Below are 16,119 nucleotides of genomic sequence, written 5' to 3'. Positions count from 1 at the left end.
CAATAAGTGCGACTAAAAATCTGTGAACATTATATGGAAAACAAACTTAAGAAGACTGAATGAGGGAGAAAAGCCAGACTGACTACAAACCTTGGAAACCAAGGAACCAGTGACACAGTAGTGAGTTCCCTGGGTTTCCTCTTTGCCTCATGTATGGCTTGGAGCAAAAGAGACTGACAGTGGGAGAAGACATAGAAACACAGACACACACACAGACACACACACACCGAAAGCCTTCTCTCTCTATCCGAATGGCCAGGAAAGAAGTCAAAGTCCACACATTAAACAACTGGCCCCACCCCACCTATACCAGCAAAAGCCAAGTTTGGAGTCTAGACTGTTCTTCTCCATGTGTAAAGATGGAACCTTAACCCCCCAGCAGGAATGATGTCACATAAGGCTAAATAATGGAGCCGAGACTTTCATTTCCAGCAAGTAGTAGCAAGCACCCTTTTCCCTGTGGTATCAACAAGGCTCAACCCACTCCCACTGATCAAGTAACAAGGCTCAACCCACTCCCAACGATCAAGTAACAAGGCTCAACCCACTCCCAGTGATCAAGTAACAAGGCTCAACCCACTCACACCAATCAAGTAACAAGGCTCAACCCACTCCCAGTGATCAAGGAACAAGGCTCAACCCACTCCCAGCGATCAAGTAACAAGGCTCACCTCCTCCTCCTCCATGCTGGGGTGCTGTCAGATGAAGACTATGGAGAATCAAAGCTTTTTACTATCACCTAGCAGTGGTAAGACTCCCTTCCATGGCATCAGTGGAAGCCATGAGGAAGCCAGAGAGTTATCAGTGGAGCCTAGAGGTACTGAAACTGTCACCCTCAACCAACAATAATGAGAAGCATTCCCCTCCTCAAGTGTCAGTGGCGGTTGAGTAGGTTACCTGACTTTCCCACTAACTGGCAGTAATGAGCTAGTGCCCTACTCTTCCTCTGCTGGAAGAGATTGGCAACAGAAGCGAACTAAGATATAAGTTTAAATAAGATCCAGAGTTTGTAACATAATATATATTGTTTTACTTTTTAAAAGTCATGCCAAAAAGAATAATAACTCAAACTGAATGAATTAACACAATCAATAGATGCCAAACCAAGATAACAGAGATGTTAAAATAATCTGATAAAGATTTTAAAGCCATCATAAAAATACTTTGAGGAGCAACTACAGTCAAACAGAAAACAAATGAAAAAAACGAATATCTCAGCAAGAAGTAGAATATCAAAGTAGAGCCAAATAGAAACTTTAGAACTGAATAACACAATGCCTGAAAAAAAAAAAAAAAAGAAAGAAAATTTCAAAGGATGGGCTCAATAGTAGAATGGAGGGACAAGAAATAATCTGTGAAATGAAAGATTAATAAAAGTGGCCCAAACTGAACTACAGAGAGAAAATAGTCTTATAAATGCTGAATAGAACCATAAGACCTGTGAAACTATAACAAAAGATCTCATTATTCATATCATTAGAAGGATAATAGATAATTTGAATAACCCTAGAACTATAAAGAAAATTGAATTTATACTTTTTAAATATCTAAAATATCTAAGGCCAAGTGGTTTCCCTGAAAAATTTTACTAAACATTTAAAGAACAATTAACATCAATTCTTCACAATTTCTTTCAGGAAATGAAAAAAAAACGAAACATTCCCTAATGCATTTTATGAAGCAAGTGTTATCCTGATAACAAAACTAGACAGACAGTATTTTTAAAAAGAGAGGAAGGAAGGAAAAAGAAAACAAACTATAGACCAATACTCCTCAGGAATATAGAAGTTCTAAGTGAAATATTAACAAAGAAAAATCAGCAATATGCTAAAAGAATTATGCAATGTATAATTACAGGGTGTATTACAGGGATATAAGACTACTTCAACATTCATAAATCAATCAATGTAATCCATCTTGTTAAGAGAGTAAAAAAAAAAAAAACCAGAATCGGATCAATCAATACAGAAAATATATTTGATAAAAGTTCACACCCATTCATGATTAAAAACTCTCAGAGAAATAATGAAAGGAAATTTCCTCAATTTAACAAAAAGCATCTTAAAAACATATAGGTAGCAATATATTTAATGATGACAGACAGTGTTTTCTCCATAAGATCAGAAACAAGACAAAGTGTCTGTTCTTTCCACTCTTATTCAACACAGAACTAGAGTTGCAGTTCGACAAGAAAAAGAAATAAACCATGTACAGAAATAAAAATCATTTTTACATGTATATGTCAAGATTTTCTATATAGAAAATTCCAAGAAATCTACAAGAAAATAACTTCTTAGAATTGACAAATGAATTCACCACATTCACAAGATACAAGGTAAACATTCAAAAATCACCTGTATTTCTATATTCCAGTAATAAACACAAGAACACCAAAAATAAAAATATAAGACAACTTGCAATCATTCAAAAAAAAAAAAGAAATACTTAGGTGTTAATATAACAAGATATGTACAAGACTTGTATATTGAAAACTACAAAGTGGTAATGAAATAAACCAAAGAAGATCTAAATAAATGGAAAGATGTCATGTTGATGGTTTGGAAAATTCAAAATAGTGAAAATTTTAATTCTCTACAAATTGATATACAGATTTAATATAATTTCTATCAAATTTTCAATAAGAATTTTTTGTAGATGTAAATAAAATTATTCTAAGATTTGGAATATGGAAATGCAAATGAACTATAATAGCCAAAACAATTTTGAAAAATAAGAATTAAGTGGGATTTCAAAACGTATTATATAGTTACTTTAATCAAGACAGTGAATGTAGCATTGGCACATAGCTCAGTGAAACAGAATAGAAATCAGGAAATAGACTCATACAAATATGCCCAATTGACTGTTGACAAGTATGCAAAAGTGATTTAATGGAGAAAAATAGCCTTTTCAATAAATGGAACAGGAGAAATTGGATATCCATAGGCCAAAAATGATCCTCAACATTAAGTCTCATACCTTGCATGAAAATTAACCTTCAAGTGATTACACACTTATATGTAAAACATAAAACTTAACAAAAGTAGGAAAATATTTTGGGACCTACAGTTACCCAAAGAATTCTTAGACTTAACTTCAAAAGCACAATCCATCAAAGGAACAAAAAATGATAAATTGGGATTCATTAAAACTTTAAACTTTTGCTCTGTGAAAACTTTAGCCTGTTAAGAGGATAAGAGTCTATTGACTTGGAGAAAACATTTGCAAGCACACACCTGACAAAGGACTAATATCTAAAATGTATAAAGATCCCTCTAAGCTCAACAGTAGAAACAAACAATTCAATTAGATAAGACAAAAGACCTGAAGATGTAGATGGCTAATAAGCTATGGTTTTTCCAGTAGTCGTGTATGGATGTGAGAGTTGGACCATAAAGAAGGCTGAATGTCAAAGAACTGATGCTTTTGAACTGTGGTATTGGAGAAGACTCTTGAGAGTCCCTTGGACTGCAAGGAGATCAAACCAGTCAACCCTAAAGGAAATCAATCCTGAACATTCTTTGGAAGGACTGGTGCTGAAGCTGAAGCTCGAATAATTTGGCCACTTCAGCCACAAGAGCCGGCTCATTGGAAAAGACCCTGATGCTGGGAAAGATTGAAGGCAGGAGAAGGGGATAACAGAGGACGAGATGGTTACCTGGCATCATTGACTCAATGGACATGAGTTTGAGCAAGCTCTGGGAGATGGTGAAGGACAGGGAAGCCTGGTGTGCAATAGTCCATGGGGTCGCAAAGAGTCGGACATGACTGAGCCACTGAATTGCAGCAACAAGCACACAAAAAGATGTTCAAAATCAACAGCCATTAGGGAAATGGCAAGCTAAAACCAGAGTGAGGTATTGCTACATAATACCTATCAGAACAGTTAAAATTTTTTTTTTATTTTTTAAATTTTAAAATCTTTAATTCTTACATGCGTTCCCAAACATGACCCCCCCTCCCACCTCCCTCCCCACAACATCTCTCTGGGTCATCCCCATGCACCAGCCCCAAGCATGCTGCACCCTACGTCAGACATGGACTGGAGATTCAATTCTTACATGATAGTCTACATGTTAGGGTTCCCAGTCTCCCAAATCATCCCACCCTCTCCCTCTCCCTCTGAGTCCAAAAGTCCATTATACACATCTGTGTCTTTTTTCCTGTCTTGCATACAGGGTCGTCATTGCCATCTTCCTAAATTCCATATATATGTGTTAGTATACTGTATTGGTGTTTTTCTTTCTGGCTTACTTCACTCTGTATAATTGGCTCCAGTTTCATCCATCTCATCAGAACTGATTCAAATGAATTCTTTTTAACAGCTGAGTAATACTCCATTGTGTATATGTACCACAGCTTTCTTATCCATTCATCTGCTGATGGACATCTAGGTTGTTTCCATGTCCTGGCTATTATAAACAGTGCTGCGATGAACAAGAACAGTTAAAATTTAAAAAGACAGTGACAACAGTAAATGCTGATGAGAATGTAAAGAACCTAGATCATTCAGACATTGCTGATGGAATTATAAAGTGGTACAGCCGTTCTGAAAAACAATTCGGTACTTTTGTTAAAATATGAAACATGTAACTTATATACAACCCAGCAGTTGTTCTCCTGACCATTTGTTCCTGAGAAATGAAAAGTTACTTTCACACAAAAGCCTATACACAAATATTTATAGAAAGCTTTGTTCATAACAGCCTACTACTGGAAATGACTCAGATGATCTTCAATGGATGAATGGTTAAATAAAACATGGCACCATGGAAAACTAGGAAACACTAATCAGCAATAAGGAAAGAATGAACTCTTGATACACACAGCAAGCTGGATCAATTTCCAGAGAAATAGAGTGAATTAAAAAGTCAATCTCAAAGTTTATATACTGTATGACTACATTTATATAACAGTCTTGAGATGATGAAATTATTGAAATAGGGAACAGATTAGTGGTTGCCAGAAAATAAGGAGGGAGTCCAGATAAAAAAGAAATGGATGCAGCTATAAAAAGGCAAATGAAGGATCTCTTGGGTAAGAAATGTTCTGTACCTTGATCATATCAATGTCAATTTCCTGATTGTGAGACGGTATTGTAGTTTTACAAGATACTATCAATGGTACACAGAATCTCTCTGCATTATTTCTTACACCTGCATGTGAACCTACAATTATCTTTACCAAAAAAAAAAATTTGTGTTTTAAATGACTATGTCAGACTAGAATATTTCTGAGTAATTTTCTATACTTGAAATTCCATGATTTGAGGGGTCTAAGGATACATTTGACTCTTGGCGATAAATGGCTACACTATGTCCAGCAGGCAAATCTTACAGATCTGGGCCCCATGTTCATGCTGGTAAGAGTCTAAGCAACCTCAAATGAAGACAGGTATGAAACTGAACCAGACAGATCTTAGACATCTACATCTCTCTAGAGATGGAAGAAACAGAGGCCAGACAAGGGACATTTCTCTCACAAAATGAATGATTAATGGAAGTATTTTTATTGGAAAGACACTGGACTTCTAAACAGGCCCTTTCAACTACAACAGTTTGTAAATATCTACTGCTCACACAGGCAGCCTGTCCAAACCCTTAAACACCACCCAACCCCAGGCCTTTTGGAACTCTACTAAACCAGTATTGGTGGAAACCAGTATTGGTAGATAAAGAAAATATGGGCAATCTTAACAAGTAACATTTTACTATAGCAGTGAAGGAAAAGTTGTTCTTTAAAAAATAATAATAATAAAGAATGAGACCAGAAAAGAAAAGAAGGGAAAAGAGCTTTTCTATAAAGTACCAGATAGAAAATATTTCCAGCTTTGTGGGCTATAAGAACTCCTTCACAACTACTCTGTTCTGCTGAGTAGGGCAAAAGTAGCTAGAGGCAATCTATAAACAAAAGCAGGGATCTGTTTTCCAACAAAAGTCTATTTCTAAAACAATCAGAGAGCCAGATTTTACCCACAGTCCATAGTGTGGAGACCGCCGCCACAGGAGACCATCAGAAACATTTAATGGTTGCACCTGTAGAGACAGTACCTACCTAATAGGGTTTTTATAAATTCAAAATGAAGTATCACTTGAAAAACTGCTTATGAAAGGACATAGTTACTAGCAAATAGTCAATAAATGCTACTGTTACAGTTATTAGGCAAGAATTGTAAGTACTTTTCTTTTTTTACCCCTTTTCTGTTTGTCCATCTCTATTTCCCTCAGACTTTAATTATAAAAATGAGATCACTAGGTAACATTTAACCTAACACATGTTTTATGCTCTACAGAATATACACAATGCTTTGTCTAACTTATTGATTTCTTTCCTGGATTAAAAGGGGTAAGAATGACAACTTAAGCAGTTAAAGAATGACTGATTCTTCAAACAGAGAAGGAGAAATATCATATGACATCATCTACATGTGGAATCTAAAAAGAAATAATACAAATGAACTTACAAAACAGAGACTCACAGATTTCAAGAAAGAGCTTATAGTTGCCAGGTATGAGGTTGGGGAAGGATAGAGCAAAGGATAATTAGGGAGCTTGGGATGAACACGTACACACTGTTATATTTAAAATGGATAACCAACAAGGACCTATTTTATAGTATGTGGAACTCTGCTCAGTGTTATGTGGCAGACTCAATGGGATGGGAGATTGGGGGAGAATGGATACATGAAAATGTATGGCTGAGTTCCTTTGCTGTTCACCTGAAGCTATCACAGCATTGTTTGTTAATAAGCTATACCTAATACAATATAAAAAGTTTAAAATAAAAGAAAAAAGAGTGACTTTAACCACAGCATTGCTGTTGTTCAGTTGCTAAGTCGTGTCCAGGTCTTTGCCACCCCATGGACTACAGCAAACCAGGCTCAGCTGTCCTCCACTATTTCCCAGGATTTGCTCATATTCATGTCCATTGAGCCAGTGGTGCTATCTAACCATCACGTCCTCTGCCAACCCCTTCTCCTTTTACGTTCAATCTTTTCCGGCATCAGAGTCTTTTCAAATGAGTCAGCTTTTCCCATCAAGTGGCCAAAGTACTGGAGCTTCACCTTTAGCATCAGTGCTTCTGTTCGGGGAAGCACACTGATTGAAACTGCCCACCCCGGCCAGCACATGTGTCTCCTCGGACAATTCACTGCCGAGTGTTAGACAAGAGCCCAGTTTCGGGCCCTGGAAGGGGTCCCTCTTCCTGCAACACTTCCAATGAATATTCAGGGTTGATTTCCTTTAGAATTGATTTGTTTGATCTCCTTGCAGTCCAAAAGACTCTCAAAAGTCTTCTCCAGCACAATTCAAAAGCATCAATTCTTCAGCTTCCCTGGTGGTTCAGACTGTAAAGAATCTGCCTGCAATGCAGGAAAACTGGTTTCAGTCCCTGGGTCAGGAAGATCCCCTGGAGAAGGGAATGGCTACCCACTCCAATATTCTTGACTAGAGAATTTCATGGACAGAGGTTACAGTCCATGAAGCTGCAAAGAGTTAGACATGGCTGAGTGACTGACACTTTCAGACTTCTTTATGGTCCAACTCTCACATCTGTATGTGACTACTGGAAAAAGCATAGCTTTGATTATGTGGACCTTTGTCAGCAAAGCGACATCTCTACTTTTTAATATATGTCTAGGTTTGTGATAGTTTTCATTCCAAGGAGGAAGTGTCTTTTAATTATATGGCTGCAGTCACTGTCCACAGTGATTTTAGATGCCAAGAATATAAAATCTGTCACTGCTTCCACTTTTTCCCCACCTATTTGCCATGAAGAGATGGGATTGGATGCCATGGTCTTAGTTTTTTGAATGCTGAGATTTAAGCAAGATTTTTCACTCTCCTCTTTCACTCCCATGGAGAAGTTCTTTAGTTCCTCTTTGCTTTCTGCTGTCAGAATGGTGTCATCTGCATATATGAGGTTGTTGATATTTCTCCTGGCAATCTTCACTCCAGCTTGTGATCCATCCAGCCCAGCATGTCACATGATATACTATGCATATAAGTTAAATAAGCAGGGTGACAATATACAGCCTTGTCTTACTCCTTTACCAGTTTGGAACCAGTCAGTTATTACATGTCTGATTCTAACTGTTGCCTCTTGTCCTACATACAGGTTTTTCAGGAAGCAAGTAAGGTGGTGTGGTACTCCCATTTCTAAGAATTTTCCACAGTTTGTTGTGATCCACACAGTCAAAGGCTGTAGTGTGGTCAATGAAGCAGAAGTAGATATTTTTCTGGAATTCTTTTGCTTTCTCTATGATCCAGTGAACGTTGGTAATTTGATCTCTGGTTCCTCTGCCTCTTTGAAACACAGCTTGTACGTCTGGAAGTTTTCGGTTCACGTACAGTTGAAGCCTAGCTTGGAGAATTTTGAGCATTGCTTTGCTAGTGTGTGAGATGAGTGCAATTGAACTGTAGTTTGAACATTCTTTTGCATTCCCTTTCTCTGTGATTGAAATGAAAACTGACCTTTTCCAGTCCTGTGGCCACTGCTGAGTTTTTCAAATTTGCTGGTGTATTGAGTACGGCACTTTCACAACATCATCTTTTGGGATTTGAAATAGCTCAGCTGAAATTCCATCCCCTCCACTAGCTTTGTTCCTAGTAATGCTTCCTAAACCCACTTGACTTCCCACTCCAGGATGTCTGGCTCTTGGTGAGCAATCACACCATCGTGGTTATCTGGGTCATTAAGACCTTTTTTATAGGGTTCTTCTGTGTATTCTTTCCACCTCTTCTTAATATCTTCTGCTTCTAATATGTCCCTACTGTTTCTCTCCTTTATTGTGCCCATCCTTGTATGAAATGTTCCCTTGATATCTCCAGTCTTCTTGAAGAGATCTCTAGCCTTTTCCATTGTGTTGTTTTTCTCTATTTCTTTGCATTGTTCATTTAAGAAGACCTTATTATCTCTCCTTGCTATTCTCTGGAACTTGGCTTTCAGTTGGTTATATATTCCATCCCCCTTAGCTGATCTGTAGGCAAGATAGCATCAAAAGAAAGCTCAGGGGAAGTCTCCAAGGAATGGAAACATGACAAAGAATCTGACCCCCTTAATGATTAACTGAGATTTTCCCCTCTTTTCCCTTTACTCAGGACAAGCAGAATCTTCAGTTGACTTGGGGACACAAAAACCACCTTCCACCCTAACTGCCAACTTCCTGAGTAAAGCAAACTTTCCTTTCAAACCAAGACTTGTCTCTTGAGTATTGATTTTTCAAGTGGCAAGCAGAGGAATGGAACTTGGTAACAGAATAAGCCTGCTCTAAGACCTGTCTGGATCTGAACAGGCTGCTCTGAACTCCTTACTATCAACAGCCTTAGTGACCCAGTAAGCAGCTCTTCTGTGTTCCCCCTGGTAGACGCACCTTTACCCAAGAATCTCTGTTGATTTCAAAGAAAGAATTACGTAAGAGAAGGTAGCTTCTTCTAATTATCATTCCAAGATGTTCTGAGGTAGATTTCAAAGGACATGAGGAATGATTGAAGAAACTGTATACACTGGAGAAGAGATACCTGGAAGGGTAGGGCAGGGGAAACACAAGAACAATTTTTGAATACCTGACTTGTAGAACTTGAAACTGGTTTTTTTCCAGGAAGTCACCAAAAGCAAAAGAAGACTAATACCACACAGCACTAATACATTCAGATTAATAGAAACATATTTCAGTTCAACACAAGGAAGAGTTTTTTGGTTTGTTTCTTTAAATAGTCAGCTCTGTCTTATAAGGAAATGATTTGTCTTATTATAAGTTTCCTTCTCTCTGAAGGCACTTCAAGAAAGGTTGGATGAATGAAGTAAGGGGCAGGAGAAGGTCAGATAAACTTTGAAGAAGATTTTGGCCTGAGATGCTGTGGAACAAGTACAGTGAAGTATAGTAAACCAGGCATCTATTTCTCTCAATTCTCAACATTTTTTATCTTTTAATTTGTATGCTATTTTATATTGTCTTGGAATTTAACTGTAACAAGGTTCATTCATTCATTTATGTTTTTCAAAAATACATATTGTTTAGTTATTATGTGCCAGGCATTTATCTAACCATTGAACATACAGCAGTGAAGAGTTGATTAATTAGCTATGAGAAATTAAATAGAAAAGTATATTTTCCTTGGGATAATTAAAACATATTTTATTTGCATATTCTTTTATTTCAATTTGCCAATTAGTTTATATATGGGTCCTTTGTAGACAATTATTTCAATGATGTTAACTCCAATAATTTTTTTTCCTGCTCTCTGATCTTTGTAAAATTTCAGAAGGAAGATAATTGGTTTTTTCTCCCAATGGTTTGAAAGCCCTATAATCAGGCATTTATTAAAGAACAGATACTATAGCTGTGGCAAAGGGATTAGAATCTGTTACCAAGATATTAAGGGTTCTAGCTTTTATTTATTCCTCCTAGGGTAGAAAGAGCAGGGGGAAGCTACAAGAAAAATTTTCTGAAATAAAATATGAAGTTTCCCTAGCCTGTTGCTCCAGCCCTGTTCACCCTTGCAACATGGGACTCCTTGTGGTCAGAACTGACCCTTCATATGCACATGATGTCTTTTGCCCGAAAAGCCTTTGGATAAATAGAAGCATCACAACTTTCTATTACACACTTCCTCTTTATAGTTTCCTGAGTGGAGAATGGCAAAAATGGCATTTCTGAGCATCAAAATCATATCCCTTCCTGCAGCTCCACTTGAGTCTAAATCTCTACTACTGAGAGGGGTTAGCCAATCTGGCCTTACAAATGTACAGACTCCCCCAAAAATATGATTTTAGAAACTAGGAAAGACTTGTCTTTAAAAATATTCCTCTAACATACAAAACACAGAGAAGATTTATCTGCAGAGATATTCACTACAATATTATTAGTAGTAGCAATAGAAATTAACCTATGTGTATAAGAATAAGTAACGTATGTATATAAAAATAAGGTAATTATTAAATAATATTATATAGCCATTAAAATAATGCTTAACTGTTTTTAATAACATGGAAGAAATACATGTAATAATATTAAGTGAAGAGAAACAACATAATTATGCAGTATGATTTCAAATTTAATTGAAAAAACGTGAAGCACAAACAAAAAAAGTCTGAAATATAAATGTATAAAATAAAATACTAGTGGTATTTGCCTTGGATGATGGCATCATTGTGATTCTTCTTTTATTTTTATATTGTGCACATTTTAATTATTGAATACAATTAAATGAACTTTTTGATAACAAAAATTATTTTATTTTTAATTTTCATTTTATACTGGGGCATAGTTAATTAACAATGTTGTTAGATTCAGATGTACAGCAAAGTGATTCAGTTATGCATATATATATATATACCTTTTCTTTTTCAATTTTTTTTCCATTTAGGTTATTAGAGAATACTGAGCAGAGTTCCCTGGTCTATGCAGCAGGTCCTTGTTGGTTATTTATCTTAAGTATACTAGTGTGTGCATGTCAGTCCCAAACTTCTGCTCTATCCTTCCTCCCCACCTTTCCCCCTGGTAACCATAAAGTCATTCTCTAAGTCTGTGAATCTGTTTCTGCTTTGTAAATAAGTAAATATGATTAAACAAACTTTTAAAATCAGAAAAATAGCAATAAGGATGGAGCTAAGGGTTGTCATACTAACTGAAGTAATTCAAAGACAAATATTATACGGTATCACTTATACATGGAACCTAAAAAAAAAGATACAAAGGAACTTATTTACAAAATAGAAACAGAATCACTGACATAGAGAACAAACTTATCTTTTCCAAATGTGAAAGGGAGGATAAATTAGGAGTACAGGATTGACAGATACACATGGCTATATATAAAATAGTTAAATAAAAAGGATTTACTGTATAGTATAGGAAACTATATTCAATATAACAGCCTATAAAGAAAAGAATTGGGGAAAAGATAGATATACAGAGAGAGAGAACATAATTACTTTGCTGTACACCTGAGACTAATACGATATTGCATATCAATTATACTTCAATTTAAATACCTTTTAAAAATAAAAATAAAATTGGAAAAACAAACATATATTTTAAAAGTCCTTTTCCTCCTCTTCTTAGATATGTAAAATACCTTCAGAAAAGCTCTATATTTTACATTTGCTTAGGCAAAAATCACAGGGGATCCAACCACTTTAACCTTTATTTTTTCAGTTCAGCTACACTACTATTTATTGACTAGAAGGGAAATCCTATTTGTCCATTTGTACTTTTTTGTCTAGACTTTCCAATTCCCATTTATTTTACTCCAGGTTATAGCATCCAGTTCTCCAATTTTCTTCTGTCAAACCTCCTCCTACCACCCTTTGCTGATGTGCTTCATGTAGAATTGCCTCTGACCCTGACTCTTGGACTGAGAATGTGATTAAAACCATGATATTCTCCAGCCCACACTAATAAGTTTGAAAAGAGGAGACGATCCGATCAGAGCCCATGAGAAAATATGAGTCTTTTTACTCTTCTATTTTATTGAGAAAAGAGAACAATTCTATATATTATTGAGAAATAATTGTATTTTTTCCATTGACTTAGTACTGGAGTTGTTAGAAAACGCCATGCAAAGTCTGAGACTAAAACAAGCAGGACCAAATGGACAAAGGTCACTTACTTGAAAGTAGGAAATCCTCTCTGACATAAGCAAAAATGCATTGATGCTGGGTGGATCCTCTACCACTTACCAGGCATGGTTCTACAAATCACACTCAAGCAACTATGAAGGGAGGGGCAAGAAAACATCACCCAAGGCCAGCAACAGACAGAAGTGGCTGCCATGGAAAGGACAAACAAGAATATTGACAAAGCATCATTCCCTGAAGCCGAAATACAAAAAGACTGGCTAGGCTCACCCTCTGTGCCCCTACTAGAAGCCTAGCACCAAGCCAAGTAGCCAAACTGGTGGAGCAGCACCACGTCTGTGATGCTGGCAGGCATGGATGGCTGAAAACTACAGGGGAATCTGGGTGACCTGATTCCATAGCCTGTGCCTCTGTTCACTTCTAGGCCCAAAAGATCAGAAAGCTATGACTTTATAAAAGAGACCTGGAGGCTTTGTTTCTCACAAGTTTAAAATGAACCCTAATACTAAACTAATACTCACTGCCTTGGGCTTATTTACTAGTTGTAGCGGTGCTGGTGGTAGGAGTGATAGTTATGGTTAGTGAGAGGAGTAACAGAGGTGGTAACCGTAACAGCAGCCGGGAAACTATTGGAGTTAGAGTAGGAGTTTGGGAATCAACCTGCCAAGTTTCAAGATCTGTTTCTACTGCTTCTTAGCTTCCAGATTTGGACAAATTATACATTCTCAGTACTTGCTTTTGTAAAATTCGGTGTAACAACCTAATTCAGTTAGGAAAGAAGGAAAAAAAACTTGTTAAATTTGCAGTCTTCAGTTCATCTTATCAGAAACATATTAAGTAACGTTGGTGTTCTGTGTAAGATATAGACATGAAATAAGACGCAGTACCTGCCCATACTAACTCACAATCTGTTGGAGGAGAAAGATAAGCACATTACTACAAAATGCAATAAAACACTCTATTACAAAACCCAGTGAAATTGCTATAGTAAGAATTCAAACACATTCTAGACAAGGAAGGGACCAACTGTGACCCAGGGACTCCCAGATGGCTTAAAGAAGGAAGTCAGATGTGGGATGAGTTCTGATGGATGGGCAGAACTCTGAAGACCAGATATTAGGGGGAAGACACCTTCCTGGCAAAGAAAGTATATAAAATATTCTGGGAAGAGCAAGAAGACCATGTTAAGGTGATCAGAGAAAATAGAAAGTAAAAAATTATCTCTTAGAAGTGACTAAGGGAAAGACCTGTACAGGGTAATGTGGCATCTAAGCTAAGAGATCCTTTTCATGCTTGGTGATCAAGCCTGATCTTGAGACTCAAAGTTTAAAAAATCCAGAAATTCAAAATCCTGCAGCCATGGTTCCCCCCAAGAAGCTAGTAAATTATGGAAATACTAAGGTGATTATAGTCTCAGCCAGAGCACTGTGTGCACACCACTAAAAATCAGAAAGTGTCCTGGCCTGAGGGACATAACATTTCTCTGGAAAGCACGCAGAACATTTGGGCCTCCTTCTGCTCTTTATCTGAAGGGATATCTAGGGCATAACTGTGCTCATTGTCCATAAGAATAGCCTCAAGCTGAGGACAGATTTGAGGAGGCGATGTTCTGAGACGCCTTCCAACTCTACCCAGCCATGATTTTCAGGCAGTTCACCAAGGTTTACATGATGGGCATCTAGAAGTGCCTGTAGCCCATTGAGATAGGTGGTCTCACTCTGTCTAGTCTTCATAAGGCTTTGAAACAGCCACAAAGTGTTGAAACTGGCGTCTAGGGGTGACTTTCCTCTGGACATAACACCAGATCTCCAACTCTTCTGAAGCCCAAGTCCCTGTGCTCTGTGTCTTCTGTGGGCCTAAGGAAGCTGTAGATTCAGCCTTGGTTAATTATCTACTGATAGTTTTACTCTTGATTCCTTTATTCATGAGTATTTCATAAAGCAATGGCCATAAATTTCCAGTTCCCACTTACTGTGACGTCTCCAGATATGTCCTTCTTTTCATGACTAAAAACAATTCACAGTACTTTTAAAAACTCAAGAATATCACTTAAATTTCTTAAGACGTTTCGCAGAGATTTTATCCACTTGCTTTAAAACTTTTTAAACCATATTTTTATGTGTGTTGGAAAGGACCCCAAGAAACCATCTGCATTGGTCCCTGGCTCAAATCAGTAAAGTATTATTATCTCCATTGTGCAAATGAAGCGACATCAAAGAGAGGTGACCATTATCTACTTTAATAATGACAGAACAAATACCATGGTGATGATCTCCAGATTCCTAATGTGGTGTTTCTTTAAATTATGCCCTGCTGTTTTGCAACCATTAACAACTAAAGTGGTGTGTCCAAAATTAAACAAAACTAGAGGCAGTAAGCTACGTGTTTAAAGCAGGAACCCAGGCTATAGCCTTCTATTTCCTGAGCCAGATGAACCTAGACATGTCATTTAATTTCTCTGTGCCTATTTCTTCATTTGTAGAAGAGAGATGTTCATTCCTCCTAGGGTGTTGAAAGGGGTAAAGAAGTCATTACCTTGTAAAGTTCCCAGTCCAGATCAAACACCACGTAACTATTTGCTACAGTTATTTCCATCCTCACTCCCAACCTGTTCCTATTTTTCCCTGTGGGATTAAGGGATAGCAGCATCTTTCTCCCATTGGAAAAGTAGGAACTTTAAAGTCTTCCTTAGTAACTACTCATCCTGTTCACCCCTTCTCTCTTATTCCATCTATGGTTCATGAAGTCTTTTTTAATTCTAATTTCTAAATATCTTTTAAATCCATTCTCCACTCAGCATCCTCTTTAACAAGCTGTAGTTCCACCCTGAATCTCTTACCTGGACTGTTTCAAACACTCCTTCCTTGACTTTCCTCCTCCAACCAAACTTCCTTACCCCTGATGTAACATCCTTTGGAAAGGAAAATCCTACCATATGAATTCCCTGTTTCAAATTTTCCAGTGGCTTCCCCATTGTGCTCATCAGGCTGATATCACAAGAAGTCCAGCTCGATCATCAAAGATTCTAATTTAGTAGATCTGGAATGGGGACCTATGGATCTTTTTTTTTTTTTTGGATCTATTTTTTAAATGCACTCTCCAATTTGATTCTGGTATGTTTTTTTCATGGACCAATGTTTGGGAATCTGTGGAAAAGATGAAATGTACACTCATTAGGATGTCTCACAGAGTCCTGCACAATCTGGCCTTAATCTATCCTCCCAGAGAAAATGAGTGCCCTCTTTTCCCTTTGGATTGCTCTTTGACTGAGTTGTTCCTCTTTCTGCTCCCACAGCTCTGTATGCATACGTCTCACAACAATACCTATTTCAGCATAATTTCATTACATTTCACCCCTACTTGACCCAATTGTAGGATCAACTTCTTGAGCATGTGGCTTGTGCAGTCACAAAAGGCCCTGCTCTTGGAAGGATGCTCTGCTAGAGTCATCCTAAAGTTCATAATAATTGTTGAACCAGAGGTAGCTCATTTTTATTTTGCACTGGGCCCCATGAATTACATACTTGGTCCTGCCCATTC

At 37.2% G+C, this 16,119-nt stretch overlaps 1 protein-coding gene across 1 annotated transcript in view; it reads right to left on the bottom strand.

Moving 5' to 3' along the window:
• ATP13A4 (ATPase 13A4) overlaps positions 1–15,174 on the bottom strand; it is a 118,586-nt gene extending 103,412 nt beyond the window's left edge. Inside the window, exon 1 of the mRNA XM_069593303.1 lies at positions 15,115–15,174. Within this exon, the coding sequence (XP_069449404.1) occupies positions 15,115–15,174 (60 nt within the window). The remainder of the gene's footprint in view (positions 1–15,114) is intronic.
• Between the last annotated feature and the right edge of the window lie 945 nt (positions 15,175–16,119).

The sequence above is a fragment of the Ovis canadensis genome, chromosome 1 (genome assembly GCF_042477335.2).
Source record: "Ovis canadensis isolate MfBH-ARS-UI-01 breed Bighorn chromosome 1, ARS-UI_OviCan_v2, whole genome shotgun sequence".
NCBI classification, from domain to species: Eukaryota; Metazoa; Chordata; class Mammalia; order Artiodactyla; family Bovidae; genus Ovis; species Ovis canadensis.
This window is presented reverse-complemented; position numbering and strand designations above follow the sequence as displayed.